Below are 18,692 nucleotides of genomic sequence, written 5' to 3' on the forward strand. Positions count from 1 at the left end.
ACTCAACTTCTCGCCTTCATTCCCAGCACCCCTTATCACTGCACCTGCATAGCTCAGATTCCCTTCTTGGCTGGTCCTTCAGCGGACAATACAACTATCATCCACAGTTAGCTTATCTGACATCATTATGTGACCTTGCAACCATTGCATAATTCACGTTTGCTTACTTAGCCCACAGAAACGTAGGCTTTCATTGCGGTAATGGAAGTGAATGCCCAAAATGGCCATGCACCGGCGCCATGTTGTTTTAACTCATTTTCGCTCACGCACTACAGTCAGGCGTCAAACTCTTTTGGAACTGTTGGACCCCTGGTTTTTAGGCTCGACCTCCCCTTGGCCCTTTCCTAATTTGTCCCACAACCACCCTATGAACTTCTCGGCATATGTTATTAATCAGCCGGCGGTCTGCGTCACAACTCTGTTAGCTGTCTTGATAAAGTAAAGCCTCCATCTTCCATCTTGGATTTAGTTTGTGGATGGGTAACACCTACTGTTGGACGTGAGATTCTCTGTATCTAATCTTTATGTAAAGATTTTGTTTTCTGTGATGTCTAAGAGCATGCAAGGTACGTGGACAACTGTATGAGGAGAGCTTGCAGGCTGCTGTCTTGCTGTGCCTGAGGCGCACGTATGTGGGAAAGTTCGAAGATGCCCACTATGGCAGCTCTTTGGCATGATCCTTTGCCAAAGCTCTGCTGTGCTCCCTGTGAGATTTCAAGGAGTATTATGGTCATCTGTGCCGGGTAAACAACTTTACTCCCCATAAGATGACATCTTCCCATAACACCAGGGAGTGCTCGGCCCAACAGGGTTGGCGAAACCAACAAGAGTAGGGAAGGAAAGGGGAGGCTGCGGGATCCGTTGCAAATCCCCTCTGGGGCCACAATTGTGGAGCAGTTGGTAGTCCACGGCCCCCATTCCTATCTTCTTGCCTCAAATATGGTTCTTCATCACAGTATGAGAGGAATTGGACCATCTGCATGATGGGCGTGTGCTCGCCTCAGCTTTTTTGGAATTTTTTAATGAAGTGCAATGATGGTAGACTACGCTCAGGAAACTGTGTGGGGCTGAGCCACACGCATTTTCCTATGCTCACACCATGACAAAGCATAGACCTGTGCACTCTGGGCTGCACAACACCTACAGGCACCATTCATCCCTGTCATATTTAGTTGGAATGTGACAGCTGTAAGGAACTCATGGTGGCAACAGTAAAGACGGACACAAGTGATCACGTTTCAAGGGTATTTATTAAACTGTATAGGTAGGTTGGGAAAATGGCTAATCTAAACCTAAATCTAAGATGGGAGTATGCTACAACCATCAAATAATAATAAGGCAGTCCTAGTGGCGTCTTGTCAAATAAAAAGGGACTATACAAAAAAAAAACAATTGCCAATCCTTACAACTAAATACAAAAGAGTGTGGGATAGGGTTCACAAGGAAGAAAGAAGTGTTCACAAATGACAAGTCAAGATGTGGTATCCGGGGGTCTCCCTTCCCCACGTTTTGAGCACGGGACAAGGCGGGACTCCTAAGCACAGCACACTTTCGAGCTTTCCCAGCACAAGACTACAGTTCAGTTCTCGGATATCAAGACTTCCGATGGTTAAGTCTCTTTTCTCCAAAAATTCTCTTCCCTCCGAGGACCTGATGAATTCATAATAACAAACAAAAGGTTCCTTTCTGTATGTGCGTTGGGTGAGGACTTTTCACCGCTGGATCCCCCTTTTCCAGGCTCAGATCCACAAAAGTTTCAAGTGATATCGGGCCCTTCAGTGGTTTAAGTTTCTTGCTTCCGAGAGCCTCAGGGGTTCTAAATAACAAACAAAAGTTCCTTTCTGATTGCACTTGGGGTGATGGTTCTTCACCCTTGGTCCCCCTCTTCCGGGCTCAGACCCCTCTCGAATATCAGCCTCCCTCCGTCGGGTTCACTATGGCTTGCATTCAAAAAGATAACATCTGCTACATTGACCTCTCGTTGGGTGATGGCTTTTCACCCCTGGGTCCCCCTCTTCCGGGCTCAGACCTTTCTAGAATGTTTACCTCTCTCTATCGGGTTCACTCCGGCTTGGTGTCCAAAATAGTTTCACCTTTCACCTTTGGCATTCACAAGTCTTAATGTCTTTTTAAACAATCCACTGTGGACATCCCTCTGCTGGGTTCACCCTCTGTTGGGTTCACTCTTGTCACCACAGTGTTCATTGAGGCATCATGCTTCGCCCCTCTTTGCAGACATCCCTCTTTCAGGTTCGCGTTTGCCAGTCTCGTAGTTCCTTTACTTTCTCACTATGCAAGATTAGTCTCTCTTGGCTTTTCCATTACATGCCGGTCAAAGACCTTCGACTGTACAGAGGATTTTGCTAGACCCGTATATGGCCAATTTGACCTTTTCTTGCTGCTCTCTAGGGCCTTCTGGTATCGGTAGTTTCACAAACGGGGAATCAACTAGAGTCTGTCAAATGAATACCTGCGTGGTTCCGTACCCCTCTGCAACTGGTTTTCCCTTAACGTGTTAACAGTTCTTTGATTTCCCTTTAATTTGACATTTGCGACTTTCATTCAACACAGTCCGGTTTCTTATCGGTTCTTCCCTCAACTCATTGGCTGTGATGAACCGCCTGGCTTTTCTTGTCTCTGGAGTCAATGACGGTACCACGGCAGCTAGCGTCTCTCCCTGTCCTGCTTATCGGTGTAGGAGGGCTTCATGTACCGTTGACATCTGCTGCAACACACGCTGGCTATTGTTCGTGATCTTAAGATTCTTTTCATGGAGGCTTTGCAGGTCTGAGCTGGAAAGGGCAAGGTTGCTTCTCTCCTTGTTGTTGTCCCTTCCGTTCTCACTGTCTTCTCCTCCTCTTGAACGTCCGTACTTGGATAGCGGCCTCGTTGTGCGGTCTGCTCTGCTCATAGTGTGCTCTCGTGCTCCACCTTTTATCCCTGAGGGGAAGGGAATGGGCCGTCAAGTGTGTGTGTGTTCTGCTCAATTGCCTGACCCTTGTGTTGGGACTTGTCAGGTAAACTGCTTTGGTGTTAGTCCATTGCTTTTTAGTGGTGTGCGAAAGTGTTTGTGTCAGAAAAGGAGGTGGGTGGTATAGTTTCAGAGTATCCTACATAGTAGGATGGGGAAAAGGTGTTGGAAGAAGGGGGATACCGCGTCTCACCCATCAGTGTGTCACTTCCATTCCCCGTGGACCCCCCATCCAGGTGATGCTCCGTCACTGGTCCACCCCCAGGAACTGGATCCAATAGCGATGGCTGTGTCCTAGCCACCTGGATAACAGATCCCCGTGGACTAGTAAGTGAGCCAACTTCAGGTTTCTCACACAGCCGAGGAGTGCACAATGTCATCTCCTGGAAGGGGGAGGACCAACCTTCCCTCTGCCATGGTCAGCTTGATTAACTGACAAAAGCTTCATGGATCCGCCCTGCTCTTTTGTTAGGCCTTCAGCTGCTGGCAAGCGATTATCATGCAAACAAGTGATCTTTCAAACAGGTCCACACAGGGCCTGGCAGCAGAGGATAACTAAGGAGGCAGGAAACCCATCAACCTTTCATATGCAACTTTTTCAACCTGAAGCCAGCTCATGCCTCTGAGTATCGGTGGCAGTGAACTGTCATGTCTGGCTCAATTGCTTACAGTAGGGCACCCCGCTAGGGGGACCCCATTCATAAGGTATGAGAATATGGTTTAGAGGAGCCGGAGAGTCTGGTCTCACTACAACTTCAAGGGAGACAAACTGCTTTAACAGGAACCACGCATGGAGGATCATTAACCAGAGAGACTCTTTTAACACAGCAGACAGGAAGATGGGTGGGACTTAGTAGCACAAGGGAGTGAGCCCAGAGCTCTTTCTGTTGAAAGAAGGATTCAGCCATTTTAGTTCTGGGGCACACCTTGTTTCTTTTTTCACCACTTTACCTTTCCTGTTGCAAAGCACTCTGGTTATGACGTCACACATATGGAGATTGTCGGTAGGGACCCCAGGATTGGTTCATTAAGATAGGCTTAGCCTACATCAATCACTGTGTCCTACTTGGTTTTAAAATAGGGCCAAGCCCCTCTTTTTTGGCAGATCATCTTCCCCCAGTGAAGGAATGCTAGGATATCCAGAGAGGGAAGCAAGAGCCCTCCCCTTAACATCTCCCTGGGAACGGAGGGAGATGTAGAACTTGGAGGACCCTCCAGCCTCTCCAGACCTGGCACCCAGTCAGCGCACAGCATGCCCCTCTAGGCTCTGCAGCAAGCTTCTTGGATTGGAAGTCCCAGAAGGTCTTTGAACCTACAACTGAGGGCAAGGCATCTGCCTGCAACACACTCCAGAGCTGTGGGCCGTCTTCCTTAAGCGACAACAAAAGCTCATTGAAGAAGCTGAGACAAGTGCCTCGAAAAGCATCTACCGAAGTCCACCTTAAGGGACATTTTTCAGCCAGTCGAGTTCCTTGATCTGCAACCGACGGCAACGCTGACCGTCGTCAAGCCGCCGTTGTTTAAAGACATCTCGACCAGTGCTTCAGAACCGCTGAGCAGCACGGAGTAAACTATTCCGGACCGTGAGCCGCCGTGTAGGCCAGCCTGCAGCCGCTTGGCCAGCTTTGCCTGCTGAACCGTCTTGCTGCCTGATACCCTTAGGTGACTCACATCTCGGACTCTGTCGCGGAAGCCTGCAAAGTGCCCCGAAGCTGACTCACCGCTGCTGAACACCAACCAAGAAAACCTACAGCACAAGGTACATTGTGGTTCTGTCCCACTGGTCTTTCCCAGAAGGCCCCTAGAGACATATTAAGACCAATTGCTCCCTTTGTGCTGAAGCTAAGAAACCTTAAACTGTTGTGGTTATTAACCATACCCACTACCCTCCTGTCAGTATCCAGAGTGCATCCTGTTTTCTTCTTTGAAACTGTCTGTCCTCTGCATTCCTTTACAGGGTGAGTTGTATTCCGTAGAGTTGTTAGACTGTTGTGATTAATAAAGTAGATCTGTATAATACAACCTTGCCGGGACACCCCTTTTATCATTGGGTAATAATTGTACTTTCCTTGTGTTGTAACGAACCAAAGACCCACAACCTTTAGGAGAGCTGTTCGGATCCCTTTTGGTGTACTTGAGTTGTGAGGCTGATTGAGGTTTAGAAACCGTTCTTCACCTTTGGGCGACTGGTACCCCAGAAGTTGATTTGTCATACAGTGCATGGTCATCTTTTGATGTGTGTATGTGTGTGGGATCAACGGAAGACTCGAGATCAAACAGGTTGAATACAACTATGGTTTGAGATCCAAACACATAGATTTGGATTAAGGATTATTAGACCTAACGGGATGTGGCTAAAACAAAACGGCTATGCCTCAGTATAATAGTGCAAGCAGAAATTGTTTCTTTTCAGGGTAATTGGGAGTACCTGTGGCCCTGCCAAGCAGGATGCCTGTGATAGGCTTGCTACCTATCCTTCCCCACTTCCTACAATACTCATTAATCCAACTGTGCTGTGGCTGCGTGTTTAGAGCTGCTATAAAGTGGTGCCACCATTTTGCAGTGCGGGAAACTTCTTTGCTGCTTACTTTACCTTACCATGGCTCCACGATGTGTCTCTGTGCCAGAGCTTCCGCAATGCCCCAGCTGAATTAACGATTCTCGAACTAGCTTTCCATTGGTGCGTGCTCCTGACTTCTAACTCTGAAATGTCGAGAGATGGACCCACAAGCAGCTCCGAGCACTGCAGGCAGGTACTGACCACGTTGGTTGCGAGTAAGAAAATCTACATTTATTTTTACTGCATTATTTTACCTCACACAGTGTGAGAAACATGAGGGTATTCGCACTCCTAAACCACCTAGATCCTCTTCTCATGTGGACAGGGAAAGGCCATCGCTCTTGGAATCCCAATCCTGGGGTGGAGAAGTGAGGGAGGATCACCTGGGTGGAGGGTCCTTGGGGATTGGGTGCGGGGAGCCCACAGGAGAGAAATGGTATCCCCTTTTCCTGTTGAGGACCAACCTAACCCTCCCCAAACCTTTATGGGTTACTATAAAGCTGTTTCGCACATTTCCCCATGTGTCACACTTGACAGTACTGGGACAAGGACGAGACGACTGAGTAGTGAACACTACACAATTTCACCACTCTAGTAATTTGACAAGGAAGATGCCAACAAAGAGCTGTGAGGGTCAGGAATGTCCCTTTTAATTATGGTCAGGCAAGTCTCATTAGAGAAACACATATGCAGCCTACAAAGGGGCTGCAGGTGTATTAAGAGAGATCAGTGGAGCAGAACAGAGAAGCCTGTGTGGGGGAGACCAGCAGAGGATCTTGTTTGCGAGGACGCTGCGTGGCAATGCCAGAGAAGGAGCCAGGATGCCAGAAAATATCCCAAAGGACTTGCAGAGCCCAAATCTAGTGGACTGTGTACTTGGTGCAGGTCTGGAAGCTTCCGTGACAGAGGGCTAGCAGCAGGAGTTGCGAGAGAGCCCAAAGAAGAGAGGACACCGCCCGTGTCTGTCAAGAAGCATTTCCATTGCCCGTGTGCAGAGAGAAACACTCGGCAAGCAAGCGGGGATCGGAAGGTGGAATTCCCGCCTTCAGAATCGGAGGAGAAGCAGCAGGGACTGCCGGAAAGCGATGCAGAGAGCTGGTGAGTGTCAGGGAGTACGCTCTAACACCTTGGCGCTCCTATCAAACAACACGAATGCATATTGAATACCGGACTGAATGTAAACTTAAAACTAAACGGCATGAATGCATATTGAACAATGAATTGAATGAACCCAAGCATATTAAATACTGAATGAACTCTTTGAACTGTATGGGCCGAGCAATAAAGAGAACAGCTAAAGGTGCCCATGTTAAATGAATTACAGAAAAGGGCGTAAGTGTACAAAGGTGGGGAATGAACAACCCCATCCCCTCAAATAAACTTTAAGACTGAATGCAGTGCAGCAAGGCCAAAGACTGGCAAGGGGTGTGTGAAACTTGATGGCAGAGCCACAAGACTGACAAAGAGAAGCCAGAGGAGTGTAAAGCAGCACATAAAGCCAAGAGGCTGATAAAGAGGAACTAAGTAAAGGTGACTTGGTGCACAGGAGCAAGTACCAAATAACCTGTGTGGGCTGAAGAGCCCAGGAATCCTGATTGCGCGACCTGTGATGCGTGGACCGTGTGGTCTTGACAACTGTGCCCAGAGCAGTGAGTCCTGAATGCTGAAAACTAAGGATATTGTGGTGGTGAAATGAAAGTCTCGGGGAAGGGATCCCTGAGACCTTTTTGCTTTTGAACTATGTTGCTTGGAACTTGGGGAAGGGAACCCCAAGGATTGTTTTGAACTGTATTGTCTTGAGCTTTAGAAAGGTAATCTTGAGACTTTCGTGGAACCTTCTTACACTTGGGGAAGGGGAGCTGAAAGAGAGCTGGAACCTGGAAGAAGCTCAGAACTTTGAGTTGAACACTAATTCTTGTATTATTGACATCCCTACACATTGTTTATCTTTAGTTGTGAGGCCAAGTATAGGTTTTGGACACAGAGAGACTTTTAAGTTGAACTCTTGGACTCAGACTTTCCTTAGTTTCGTCCAGGTAGGGAAATCCCACCTTAGCATAGGGCAAGTTAGGTCTTCTACCATCCTGACTTTTAATTCAATAAAGTGTTTTATTTTTAACTTTAAGTCGGTTGTCTGTGTCTTGCTTCATGATGTCTTCGCAACAGGTGGTGGTTTTTACTCACGATCAAAAAGGTTTGTTGTTCTGATGTGGCACCCTTGTGGGTGAACACCTCCTGATAATCCCTCGTAAGTAACTTGCGGTCCTGAACTGTGAGCTTCAAAGTGAGCAGTCATGTACCTATATCTCCTCCTACCTTGCTGAAGTGCCCAGCCATCCCTAGAATAGTGGGCCAGGTAGGGATGAGTGGCTCTTGGGGATACCCATGTACCACCTTTGTGGGTAGCACTACACAGTGAGTGGCTTCACCTGGCCCCATACTCTACTGACCCCCCTCCATGCATCTTTTGTCACAGTTTGTATCTTTTGTGTTTTTGTATGTGGACATGCATTGTTTTTTGTGTGTGTGCGCATTGTGTGTTGGCCTAAGTTGTGTGTGTGTGTCTGTGTGTGTGCGCTGCCTTCCACTGTTGGTATTTTCTACCATTGTTGTTGCTGTGTATAACTGCTTCCAACCATTGTTGTAGTGTGTGTGTGCTGCCATTTGTCGTTTCTCACTGTTTTTATTGGGCAGAGCTGTGGATGTCCTGTCATGTGTTGGGCCAGAACTTGCACAGACATACTTAGTTATATAAAAATATGTCATTTTTATATAACTGAGTATGTCTGTGCAAGCTCTGGTTTTCCAATCATATTTCGCCAGCGTACAACGTAGCATAGCTTATTGGCAGAGTATCCTATATTTGTCATCATGAGTGCAGAGCTCATTAGTCTGGTGGCCAGGCTGCCTTTTCTTGCTTTGTGGTGTCCAGGCCCCTTTGCAAATGTCTTGCAGAATTTCACACTTTGTGAAGTGCCCTACGGGTTTCGTTAACAGTACTTAGCTGACCTGTGACAGGGAAATTGTCAAATCATTTCTTCACTTCTTTCTTTGCCAGTGCCCCGAATTCTGTTTGATGGCTGGTCCTATCAAGATTTTGAGAGCCTCTTTAATAGTGAGGATGAGATTGAGGAGCTTGGCAGCACAATGGTGCAAGTAGCAAAGGTAAGAAAATCTCAAACCAACTGGAATGAACACAGACGCACACGCACCCACGTCCCTCCCCACCCACCCCAGCCCCCTTCAGAATCAAAAAAACGACTGGCCATCTGATCTTGTTTCCAACCCCTTGCATCCATTCCGTTTCTGTTCCAAGATGTCCTAATCTGTGATATTGTTTGTGTTAATTCAAGTCAAGGGTTTAACTGCAACCTCTGTGGGGCGGGGTGGGGAAGACTATCTGTAGTCATTTCAGCCATTGTGTTAACTAGCCTGATATTTTTCTGTTTTAGAAAGAGAAGTTTGATGGATTTGTGATTGAGGTCTGGAGCCAGCTCGGAGGACAGAAACGACAGTGAGTATTATGGCTCATGGCATATATCCATGTCTTGAACACTGTAACTCTAGCACATATTTTAATTGTATGCTTGGAAACCATATACCCATTTTACAAAGCCTAATTGTATCACAATAAGCAAAACATGCTCTCAAATACACAAGGAATAATTTATTACTAAGAAATGTCGGTTAAACACACATTCTTTTTCTTTGTCCTTAACTAGCGTGCATTACAGAAAGAAATGTTCTTATAGGAGAGCCAGGTGGGTCTACAAACAACAGTCTCTAAGTAGGTCAGAGGCTGTTCACAAGGCAGCTGGTGCCAATCGGGGTTATTCTGGTAGGATCAGAGGTCCCGTTAGGTGTCTTTTTAAAGTCAGACCAGATTCAATTGGAAGGTGACTAGAAGAGACAAAGACCTAAATCTTGAGGCACCAAGTTTGGAAGTAATTAAGTGGTATTAGGTTTGCAATGGAAGGCATGACTGAGGATGGTGGGGCGAGTTGGATAATGTTGGACATGGCTGTACATTGGTTTGAAGGTGTGTAATCTTTGTAGGGCCCTGTTGTGAACTGAGACAGCCATCATAATAACTAGAGAGGTTGCAGGTAATCTTAGGAGGGTGACTAGAGTATGAATGGTGAAGTTGAATTCTTCATACATGTTGTAGAGAGCATTCGTTTTGGTGACCAATGATGTGCTTGTGAGAGTACTCCACTTTGTTGAGTGGAACTTGAAGTAGAATTTTTGAGAAATTGATAATTGGCAGAAATGGATGTCGGGGTGATGAAGGTGGAAAGACACGTGAAACTGTCAAAGTGGACCTCAAGGTTTTCAGCAGAGGCGAAGTGGAGAAGGAATGGGGAGGGAATGCTTTTTGGTGCCATGATTCTTGGCAAAAATGAGGTCTGTAGGCAATCGTGGTCCCAAGCTGGTAGTGAAACAATTGTTCAATTGGTGCTGCTCAGAGGGAAGTGAAGTGAAGTGAAGTGAAGTGAAGTGAGGTAGGGTAGATATTCTGTTGGTTAACTTCAGAATGTGGGTGGAAGTAGAAACCAGATGATGAGATGTCAGAGGTTAATTGCCTTGACTGGGGCAACAATTTATCAGGCCTCAGGAGAAATATTTCTTTGGCACCCACTTCTTTGCGATGGAGCCATATTTGCTGTTTGTGTTGAGAATACTGTATGATGCTCTCTGAAATCACCCTTCTGGTGGTGCCCCAGTCTGCTCCATAGCTGTAGCGGCATCATTGATGGTTGTGCAAAGTGAAAAGAGGAGCGGTGAGGTTGGGACAGTTGACTCCAAGTCTGGTCCTAGAGTCCCCCAACCATACAAGGTTTTCATGTTAACCACTCATTATGTACACATAACATCCCCTTTAGATTCACAGTATTTATGTGACTTTTCTATAGCTCTGATGAAGTGGCTTGGTTACCCCTGCATAGGGAATCCCCACAGTTAAAATCGATTATGCAACATATGGTTGAGCAAAGGCCTGAGGAGAGCACTGCATGAGGGGTGCGAGTCCAAATGAGCAGCATTACGTATGCGCATACATTCTATGGCATTGGTGTGCGTGCTTTACGAATATCGATGCGTACTATAGCATGGATTTGGAGCTGGCAGATAGGCTTAGGGGAAGGACAAAGAAGAGAGCGGATATGCGAGAAGACATTAGACTGAGGGGGAGAAGATGGCAGGGTGAACCGGAGTTGAGTAAACCTTGACTTTGGGCATGATGGTGGGGGGGGGTCTGCGCTGTTAGGAGGGCCACAAGTAGGCAGGTGGCATGGTAGGTAGAAGGAGGCATAAGGTGAAATGTTTGGGAGGTGAGGTAGATGGAAGCTGGGAAAGTAGACTAGTCATAACAGGAGGGGGTACATCTGGGGGGACCCTGGATGAAACTTAAAGCAAAGGCAGAAAGGAAGAAGACTGGAGGACTGAGTTAGGAGTAGGCGGGGTGGATTGGGCGAGCTCAAGAGTGTGACCGCCCAGAAGAGAAGGGCAGAGGGATTTGGAAAATATATTTGCACAAACCCATCCTGCGCAGAGGTGGGCAGGACACAGGATTTTCGGAGTTGGCACTAGAGAGAAACGCGCTATGGAAACATTTCACTATACTCACACAGGACCGGAAGGCCCAGTGTAGACCGTCTTTTATTCCCTACTGGATCGGATTTCCACTTTTATTAGGTTATTCTTCCTACCTTTCATCCCAGTGCTGCTGCTTTTGGGTCTGTGATTACATTTTGAATGATTTGCATTTAACTTGATAGGGCCGATTCCTGTAGGGTGTTTGAATGTCTTTGTGGCTTCTGGTGCAGCCAGCATAGCAAGAAACATTCTACAACTACACCAAGTACATGGCTTAAACCAACCATAGTTCAGCCTTACGATCAACATCAAGCTCCTTCTCCTCAGATGATGAAATGGCATTTCATCTGCGGCATTGTTGGGTGAATGCTAGTCTCTCACTCTCAGAAATCTGTAGCATTGCAACTGACTAACCCTTCAATTTCTGTTCTCCTTTAAGGTTGACATGTTTTGGAATCCTTTACTATGGAGATGGTTCTGCATTATTTGGTGCGGCCCACCTTTAGAGTACTAATCATAAAACAGAAGTGTATGCAGCATTTATACCTACTAGGTTTATGCTCAAGTTCTGGGTGTTTGATATATCTCCATTAAGTAGCAACTTGGACGAGAAAGAGGAACAAAGGGATAATTGCTAGCTTTGTTAAAGGTCATATTAATTCACTGAGTTGTACTCTTCCTCTTCTTGGCGCTTGACCCCTCCTCCCTCCTGAGTTGTCTGCCAAGCTTTGCCATTTTGGGAGGATGTTTGTAAGTATCAGAAAAACTGTGGGTGGGATCCCCTCATTAAATAATTACTTGGATGGAGGAGGGTGTGATAAAGGTTATTAGGGAGTATTCCTGGCATTAAAGCAGATATAGCATCAACGTCTCATTGTGCTATGCAACACTCCATACTACTCTGACCAGAAAAAAGATTAGCAGAATGTCATTGTTTTGATTTCCTTAACCGTTGTTGCCAACGTAATTTTGAATCCCGTTTAAAATAAATCCGAATTTGTAGTATTAGTAGAAATACCTTTGCAAAATTCTGAAAATCTGAGCATTTTACTGATAAAACAGGTTCCTAAAATGTTTTCTTTTTATTGGAGTTGCATTTTCCAGCCTGTGAACTGCAGTAGTGCCAGAGAATTTGGGATTGTGGGAGCTTGCGTAGGTTTTATAAGAGTGGTAAAATGCAATCCAGGTGAATGCTGTGACCTGGACATCTGGGTAAAGAGGGCTAGAAGTAAGGAGAGGTGATCCACACGGCTGAAGGCTTTGCAGCAGTCAAAGAAGATTAGGATAGAGGACAGCTTGATATGCCAGGCACCGGTGAGAAAGTTGGCAATCTAGTTCACGCTCATTTATGTGGTGTGCCAGCTGTGAAATTCAGATTGAAGTCAACATTTGTGGAGCAGTGCAGGGAACCGTGCCTGTAGTTAGCCAGACTGCTATGGTCAGCAGAGGGCTTCTGGAGGATTAGTAGAACAATGGTTTGTGCAGAAGATTCCAGTAGTGAGGGAGTGGTAGAAAAGGGGAAGATGCAGGCACAGGTTTATGGTGGAATATCTTGGATGCTTTATGCGCAAAGTGGTACACTAAAGCACAGCATGCATTATTTGTCCGGAGAAGTGGCTCCAACTTGGCAGGTGAGTCGGGGAGAAGGAAGAAAAGCAGGATGGAATAGGGTTGAGGAGAATGCGGTGCGAGGAGTGAGGGAGAGGACATGGAGGGCATCCAATCTTGGAGATTTGGTTTGTGAAAAAGAGGGCAATTTTTTAGAAAAGGTGGGGAAAAAATGGCCGGGTTGTCCAACTCAAGCCCCAAGGGCCGTAATCCTGATGCGTTTTCAGGATATACCTCAATATCCACGAGGAAAAATGTGCATACATTTAGAATCATTGCATGCAAATTTATCTCATGAATATTAATGAGCGCTATCCTGAAAACCCAGAATGGATCTGGCCTTGGAGGCCTGGAGTTGGACAACCCTGAAGGATAGAGGAAAGCTTGCAGGGGTAAGAGCAGAGGGAGGAAATTAGCTTTCTCAATGAACTTGACTTAGCAGCATCCGGATCCTTCTAGAGTGCAAAGAGGGCATCTTTGTAGGTGAGAAGGAGGGAGGGAATAGGTTTAAGATTTTCACAAGGTGCAGAGGTGTAGGCGTATGTTGAAGTTAGTGAATCACCAGAGTTGATTCAATGCTGTGGTTGAAGGCTGGAAAGAGTAAAAGTGCCAGCTGGGAACTGTTTTTTGAGCTGTGATTGAAGCGCCAGGTTAAAGTCCTCAGGGGCCTACTCAATGGATGATATTCGAGGTTGAGAGAACAATGAGGTGGGATCTGACTTCGTCCAGGTAGCGGAATAGGTTGGGAACGAGCAAATCAGGTTTCAACTTGTGTTTGGAAATAGCGGATGTGAGGGGAGGGAGGGAGAAGGCCGAATAGAGATGTTAAAAGTGAGGATGGGAGTAGTCAAGTGGAAAATGGTCAATAGTAAGGCTTGCTGAGATAAGGGAGGGGGATAGAAATACAAGACCAAGAGATTTGCCTTGAGTATGGGTACATAGGTGGCGAAGGGAGGCCATAGAGGGTTCAGTTGGAAGACAGTCGACCCAAGTTAATATGAATAAGACATTTTCGAAGGTTGAATTCTCCCATGAATTTAATCGTAGTTTTGGTGGCATACCTTCCGACAAAGGTTGTTCTCCTGGTGTCTCTCTTCTCTGTAGGTAGTTGTTTTCTGACGGGGGAAGTCCTGCAGAACTCACAGAGAAGCTCCTTTAGGCTGATTTTTTTCTGGCATAGCCCACGTGGGAATGCCTGCATTAGCAAGTAGTCTGCAGTTAGAAAAACATCACAGTGTTAGAAAACCCAAAAGCAGCATGGTGCTTTCTTTCCAAATAATCATTATTTCAATCTGTAGAAGCCACGTGAAATGCAAAAATAAGCACTACATTCACTACATTAATATTTTCTGTGAAGATTTTAGAACTCCAGCTCCCATGCTAAGAGTTGAGACACATGAAGGTTTCTTCAAATCCAAAACCATTGGTATCCCAAATAGCGAACCCCGTGAAAGGTTAGTATGTCATCAAGCCTTGAAGTGGAAGAAACCAAGCTTGCAAGGACAGTAGCCTTGGTAGCACATTTAGAATGAACGAAACTAGCCCATTATTGAGATGCATGGTGACGCCAAAATCTTCAAAGTACTTGCAGGGTGGGTGCAAGCTGGTGCCAAACTATACGCTTAGCTCAAGCATTACCTTTCCGAGGGCTGCAGCTTGTAACTGGACCCTCTATAGGCAAATTGGGAATTTGTTAACTTAAATTTTGCTGTGGTCGATTTCAGACTGCATCATGATTCAGCACCTGCGAGCCGGCCCTCACAGTTAGTGGTCTTACACGAATGCCGCACCAACTATTCTTCCTGTGATATATCATCCTGTCACATGGCTCTTGGCTAACAGCAGACAAGTGGCTCAGATGCAAGTGTGGGCTCGACTTCACCTGAGGATGTTGGCTGTGTTCATGTTACTGATGTTGAGAGAACTCTTAGTGGCAATACTTTGATTTGGATGGCGCTTTGGTGTTACCTGTTTACTGGCTCTGGGCTTTAGCCGACTCCAGGGTCATCCGACGTCCTCAACAATGGCTCCAGTAAGCACCACTGACTGATGGCCTCTATCCACCCCATTGCCCTTCTCCAAGGCTGTCATGGATGCTCACACTGCTTGCCAAGGCCCAGCCATGTAGGGTCTTGGTCCCTGGCATAGCCTGCTTTTGGATGGGCCTAACGCACACCCCTGAACATCATTGGAGTTGCACTGACTCATTCCTCCACGCACCCCTAGAGTCTGCCTGGACGTTTCTGTCCCGCTGCAACCCTCCTACTTGCTTGGGGCATGGGGGTAGCTTGGTAACCCTCCTTCTCAAGCTTAAGATGACTATCTCCCTCTCTAGCCATTTATTCTCCCAACAAGCCTTCCCCTGGCAACTGAATCTGGTCGCTCTGTTCACCGCCTGCACAGAAACTCCCTTCTCAGATCATAACCCTCTTCCAACCAAGCAATCTCTTTTTAATAAACTACCCTTTCCTGATGGTAAACATCCTTATCCGAAGCAACCTCCTCCTTCAATCCTTCAACTATCTCCTCTAACCTCTTTTCTTCTCAAAATGTCCATTGCTTCCAAACATCTTCTTCCAGCTCCTACTTGAACACTCCAAACCTGGAGACTGGATAAACCTATTTTCTGCTGTCTGTTTACTCTTACCCTGAGGTTGTGTATCATGGAATGTGTGGCACCTGTGTAGAGTGACCTAGCCTAGTTTTGGATTGGTCTATGTATCTGGGATCATGTCAGCTGTTACAGTGTTGGCTTGAGTTTGCATCCAGGCCAGTCGCTATGTGAGGACTGTCATTCTTTCCCCTTGGAGCTGTGTAGAAGAAGTCTGCTTCCCCCTGGTTCCCTCTGCCACTCCAAAGTGGGAAATCAGAGTCGGATAACCCATTGGCGAGCCAGTGAACTCGTTCTGTAATGAAAGGATTTTGTCATTGTAGAATGGCCACTTTTAAGCTCCCACAATGCTATTTAGAATAGAAGCACAATGGGGGTGTAATACTGTATCAAAGTCTCTCTGATTCTGGGGTTCAGTCCCTGGAATGTCTGAGGCACTTAGGACCTCGTTACAAGTACATTGGTGTGGGATAACATAGCAGTAATGCAGTGGTAACTGTGTTACCACTGCATTACCGCTACATTACACACTGCCGTAATATAATTATGGTAGTGAGGCTCAGGAAAAACCTCCAGCAAAATGCTGGAGGTAATTCCTCTGCTTTAACGCCCAAAAATTAATTGAGCGGAATTACTGCTGGTGGGAACTCTGCCAAAATCCCCATGGAATCCAATGGACTCCACAAATGGGGATGAACACCGCCATACCACCATTTGCAATCCGGTGCTAATTCCATTTAACACCGCCAAACTTGTAATGAGTCTCTTGGTGTGGAGTGTTTAAGTGGTGCACACTTTCTTGGGCACCTGGTTTTGCCATTGTTTCCTCTACTTCTCGGCCTTTTCCACGAGCGATCTGTCCTCCTGGTTCTTGGGTGTTGGTGAATCTGCACACCTGCCCTAAGCAGCAGCTGGAGCAAGGGATGCTCCTTGACAAGGCCCCAGACGTTCTACGAAGAACTTGGGCTCTGAAGCTGTTCTTCAGGTTGGATGGCATTGCACCTTTTTACAAAGAACCCCTCACTGAGTTTTAGGATGAGATAGAGAGCCTGAGGGGGCTCGGTGCTTCCGCCTGCTAAGTGATGCTGGCCCAGGGACAGAGCAAGGAGGGCGAGGATGGCCAGGAGGGCAAGGATCACGTGGCGAGGAATCCTTGGTTTACCTCACTGCACCCCATTTTTTTATGTTGCAGTGTCTTGCCACCTGGATCCCAACAATATGCCTGTTAAAGGGGAAGCATGGTATCACAAGTATGACACTAACACATTAGGTACAATGTGTACAAACTTTATTGATGTTTCTGTGTTTGGAAAACCTCCTACTTTTCCCTAAACTAAGATGGGAGCAGTCTTGACAATCAAAAATGATAAACAAAACAGTCCTAGTGGTGTCCATCAAATCAAAATGGTCTATGATAACAAAACCTAATGCCTGCCCTATCTCTTGTACAAAAAGTGTGTAAAGGAGAAATGTATGTAAAGAAAAATTCAGTGTTCAAAAGAATAAATGCGGCTGAATCAGCTTTCCTCCCCACGTTAGACCACACAAAGTAAGGTTGTCCCTGGTGGCAAGATGGCACACTCTGGCTCGTGTTTTCAACCCAAAAAACATTTCCAAAACGTAGATTGAGGCCCGCCTGGCCTTCCACATTAGTCTCTCTTTCCAGACTTGCAAATAATGTTTCAATAAAAAGTTCACGTAGACCCCCCTCTGTCGGGCTGAGATCTCTTCAGAACACAGTTCATGCAGGTCCCCCTATGTCAGGGCTCAGGCCTTTCACCAAAACTTGCAAGGGAGCTCCCTTCCCCAAGCGTATTACACTTCGGGTCTCCCTCAGTCGGGCTCAGACCGCTTTCGGATGTCAAAGAACTTGGAATGTGCGTGGCTTTCTTTACAGACCTCCACAGGACCACTTCGACTAAAGGTTCAAGGTTCAACGTTCTCCCTTCCCCTAGGAGTTAATTTTGCTTACTTCGCCTTTGCAGTTCTTTCGCTTTGTCACAAACAATGCACCTTTCACTGAGACTTTCGAGTGGGCTACTTCCTTTCGCCAGACCACTTCGTTACTCAGTATTGCTGATTTCACAGCTGTTCTTACTTCATAGTTAATTCACAGGTCTGCCTTTCTTCCTGTTTTATCCACACACGTGCAGCCTTTACTAGCAATATAATGTTGCCACTTCAAACTTTTTTAACCTCTTTTGTGCCAAGGATGAGCTATCTTGACCTTGACATTACGTACGCAGTGCCAAGGACGAGATAGCTTCTCCTTTTTGGCACGTTCTTTTGTGCGATCCTTGCAAAGCAGGGATTGCACAAAAGTGTAATCCAATCCCGCTCTATGTGAGGAGGAGGTTTCTCCTCACGGCCTGGGGGTTGGATTTCCTTCAGTTTCACGTCTGCACGCGTAATGCGTGCTGATGTGAAAATAGAAGGTACGTTTCCTTAGTTTTCTCCCTCGATCTGAAGCACTATTGTGCCGTTCAGATCGAGCAAGATGTCGTTGGAAAGGCAATATTCTCCCATTTCCAATGATACGTTTATTGAAGCATAACTGGGTGCGCATTGGGCGTAGAGTGCTCTAACCCTGCCCAGCAAGGCCCACTTGACCACCAGGGATCTCTTTTTGATGTGGGGGCGGGCAGAGGGGGCTGCTTACCATGTCTCTCTCTCTCTCTCTCTCCTGGCTCCCAAAGCAAAAGCCACATGTATTGGCAACCCTGGGTACAGATGGGTGATCATCTGACCCCAAGAAAGGGGGGGAATAAATGAAAGGAGATTTGGGTGGGGGTGGGAGGCCACTAGCCACCAGGATCTTTTTGCACAATGAAAGGGGGTAGCACTCTGCCCCCCACTCTAAGTGGATGGGGGGACACCTCATGTAGCCCTCCCTGGCAGCCCCTATCTGTCCCCATGGAGGGCTACATGAGATGCCCCGGAAAGAGAAGATGATTCAACCTGGGAATCCTCCCGTCCCCTGCACACTATCAGGTGTTGGCATAAAGCCAAATGCTGTAGATTTTATACATAGTTCAAGAACAATTTTCAAACAATATACATGGAAATAATCTCATCACGCATGTAAAGGTTTAAGGTGAAAAAGTATATATAATTGTTTTCAAAGTAATGCATAAATGATATATGTACAAAACATATGTAGATGTACAGAGAAGAAAACAATGATAAGTCCATTTTCTAGGGCGACGTGTTTTCGAGGACTTGCTCCCCTTCTTCAAATGGCCTAAATGGACTGTCAAAGAAACAGAATTACATTTGTTACAATCAACGTATTCAGAATACATACTCCATGTTAACAGTATTGATCAGGATAAAAGATAATATTTTTC

General features: G+C 46.3%; 1 protein-coding gene across 3 annotated transcripts in view; it reads left to right on the forward strand.

Moving 5' to 3' along the window:
* Window positions 1-18,692, forward strand: part of CHID1 (chitinase domain containing 1) — a 1,865,353-nt gene that overhangs the window by 316,638 nt on the left and 1,530,023 nt on the right. For all 3 annotated transcript variants that reach the window (XM_069624010.1, XM_069624012.1, XM_069624011.1), the window contains 2 exons: window positions 8,590-8,696; window positions 8,984-9,045. In XM_069624010.1, coding sequence (XP_069480111.1) covers window positions 8,590-8,696; window positions 8,984-9,045 — 169 coding nt within the window. The remainder of the gene's footprint in view (window positions 1-8,589; window positions 8,697-8,983; window positions 9,046-18,692) is intronic.

The sequence above is a fragment of the Ambystoma mexicanum genome, chromosome 11, assembly GCF_040938575.1.
Source record: "Ambystoma mexicanum isolate Mex_15411 chromosome 11, UKY_AmexF1_1, whole genome shotgun sequence".
NCBI classification, from domain to species: Eukaryota; Metazoa; Chordata; class Amphibia; order Caudata; family Ambystomatidae; genus Ambystoma; species Ambystoma mexicanum.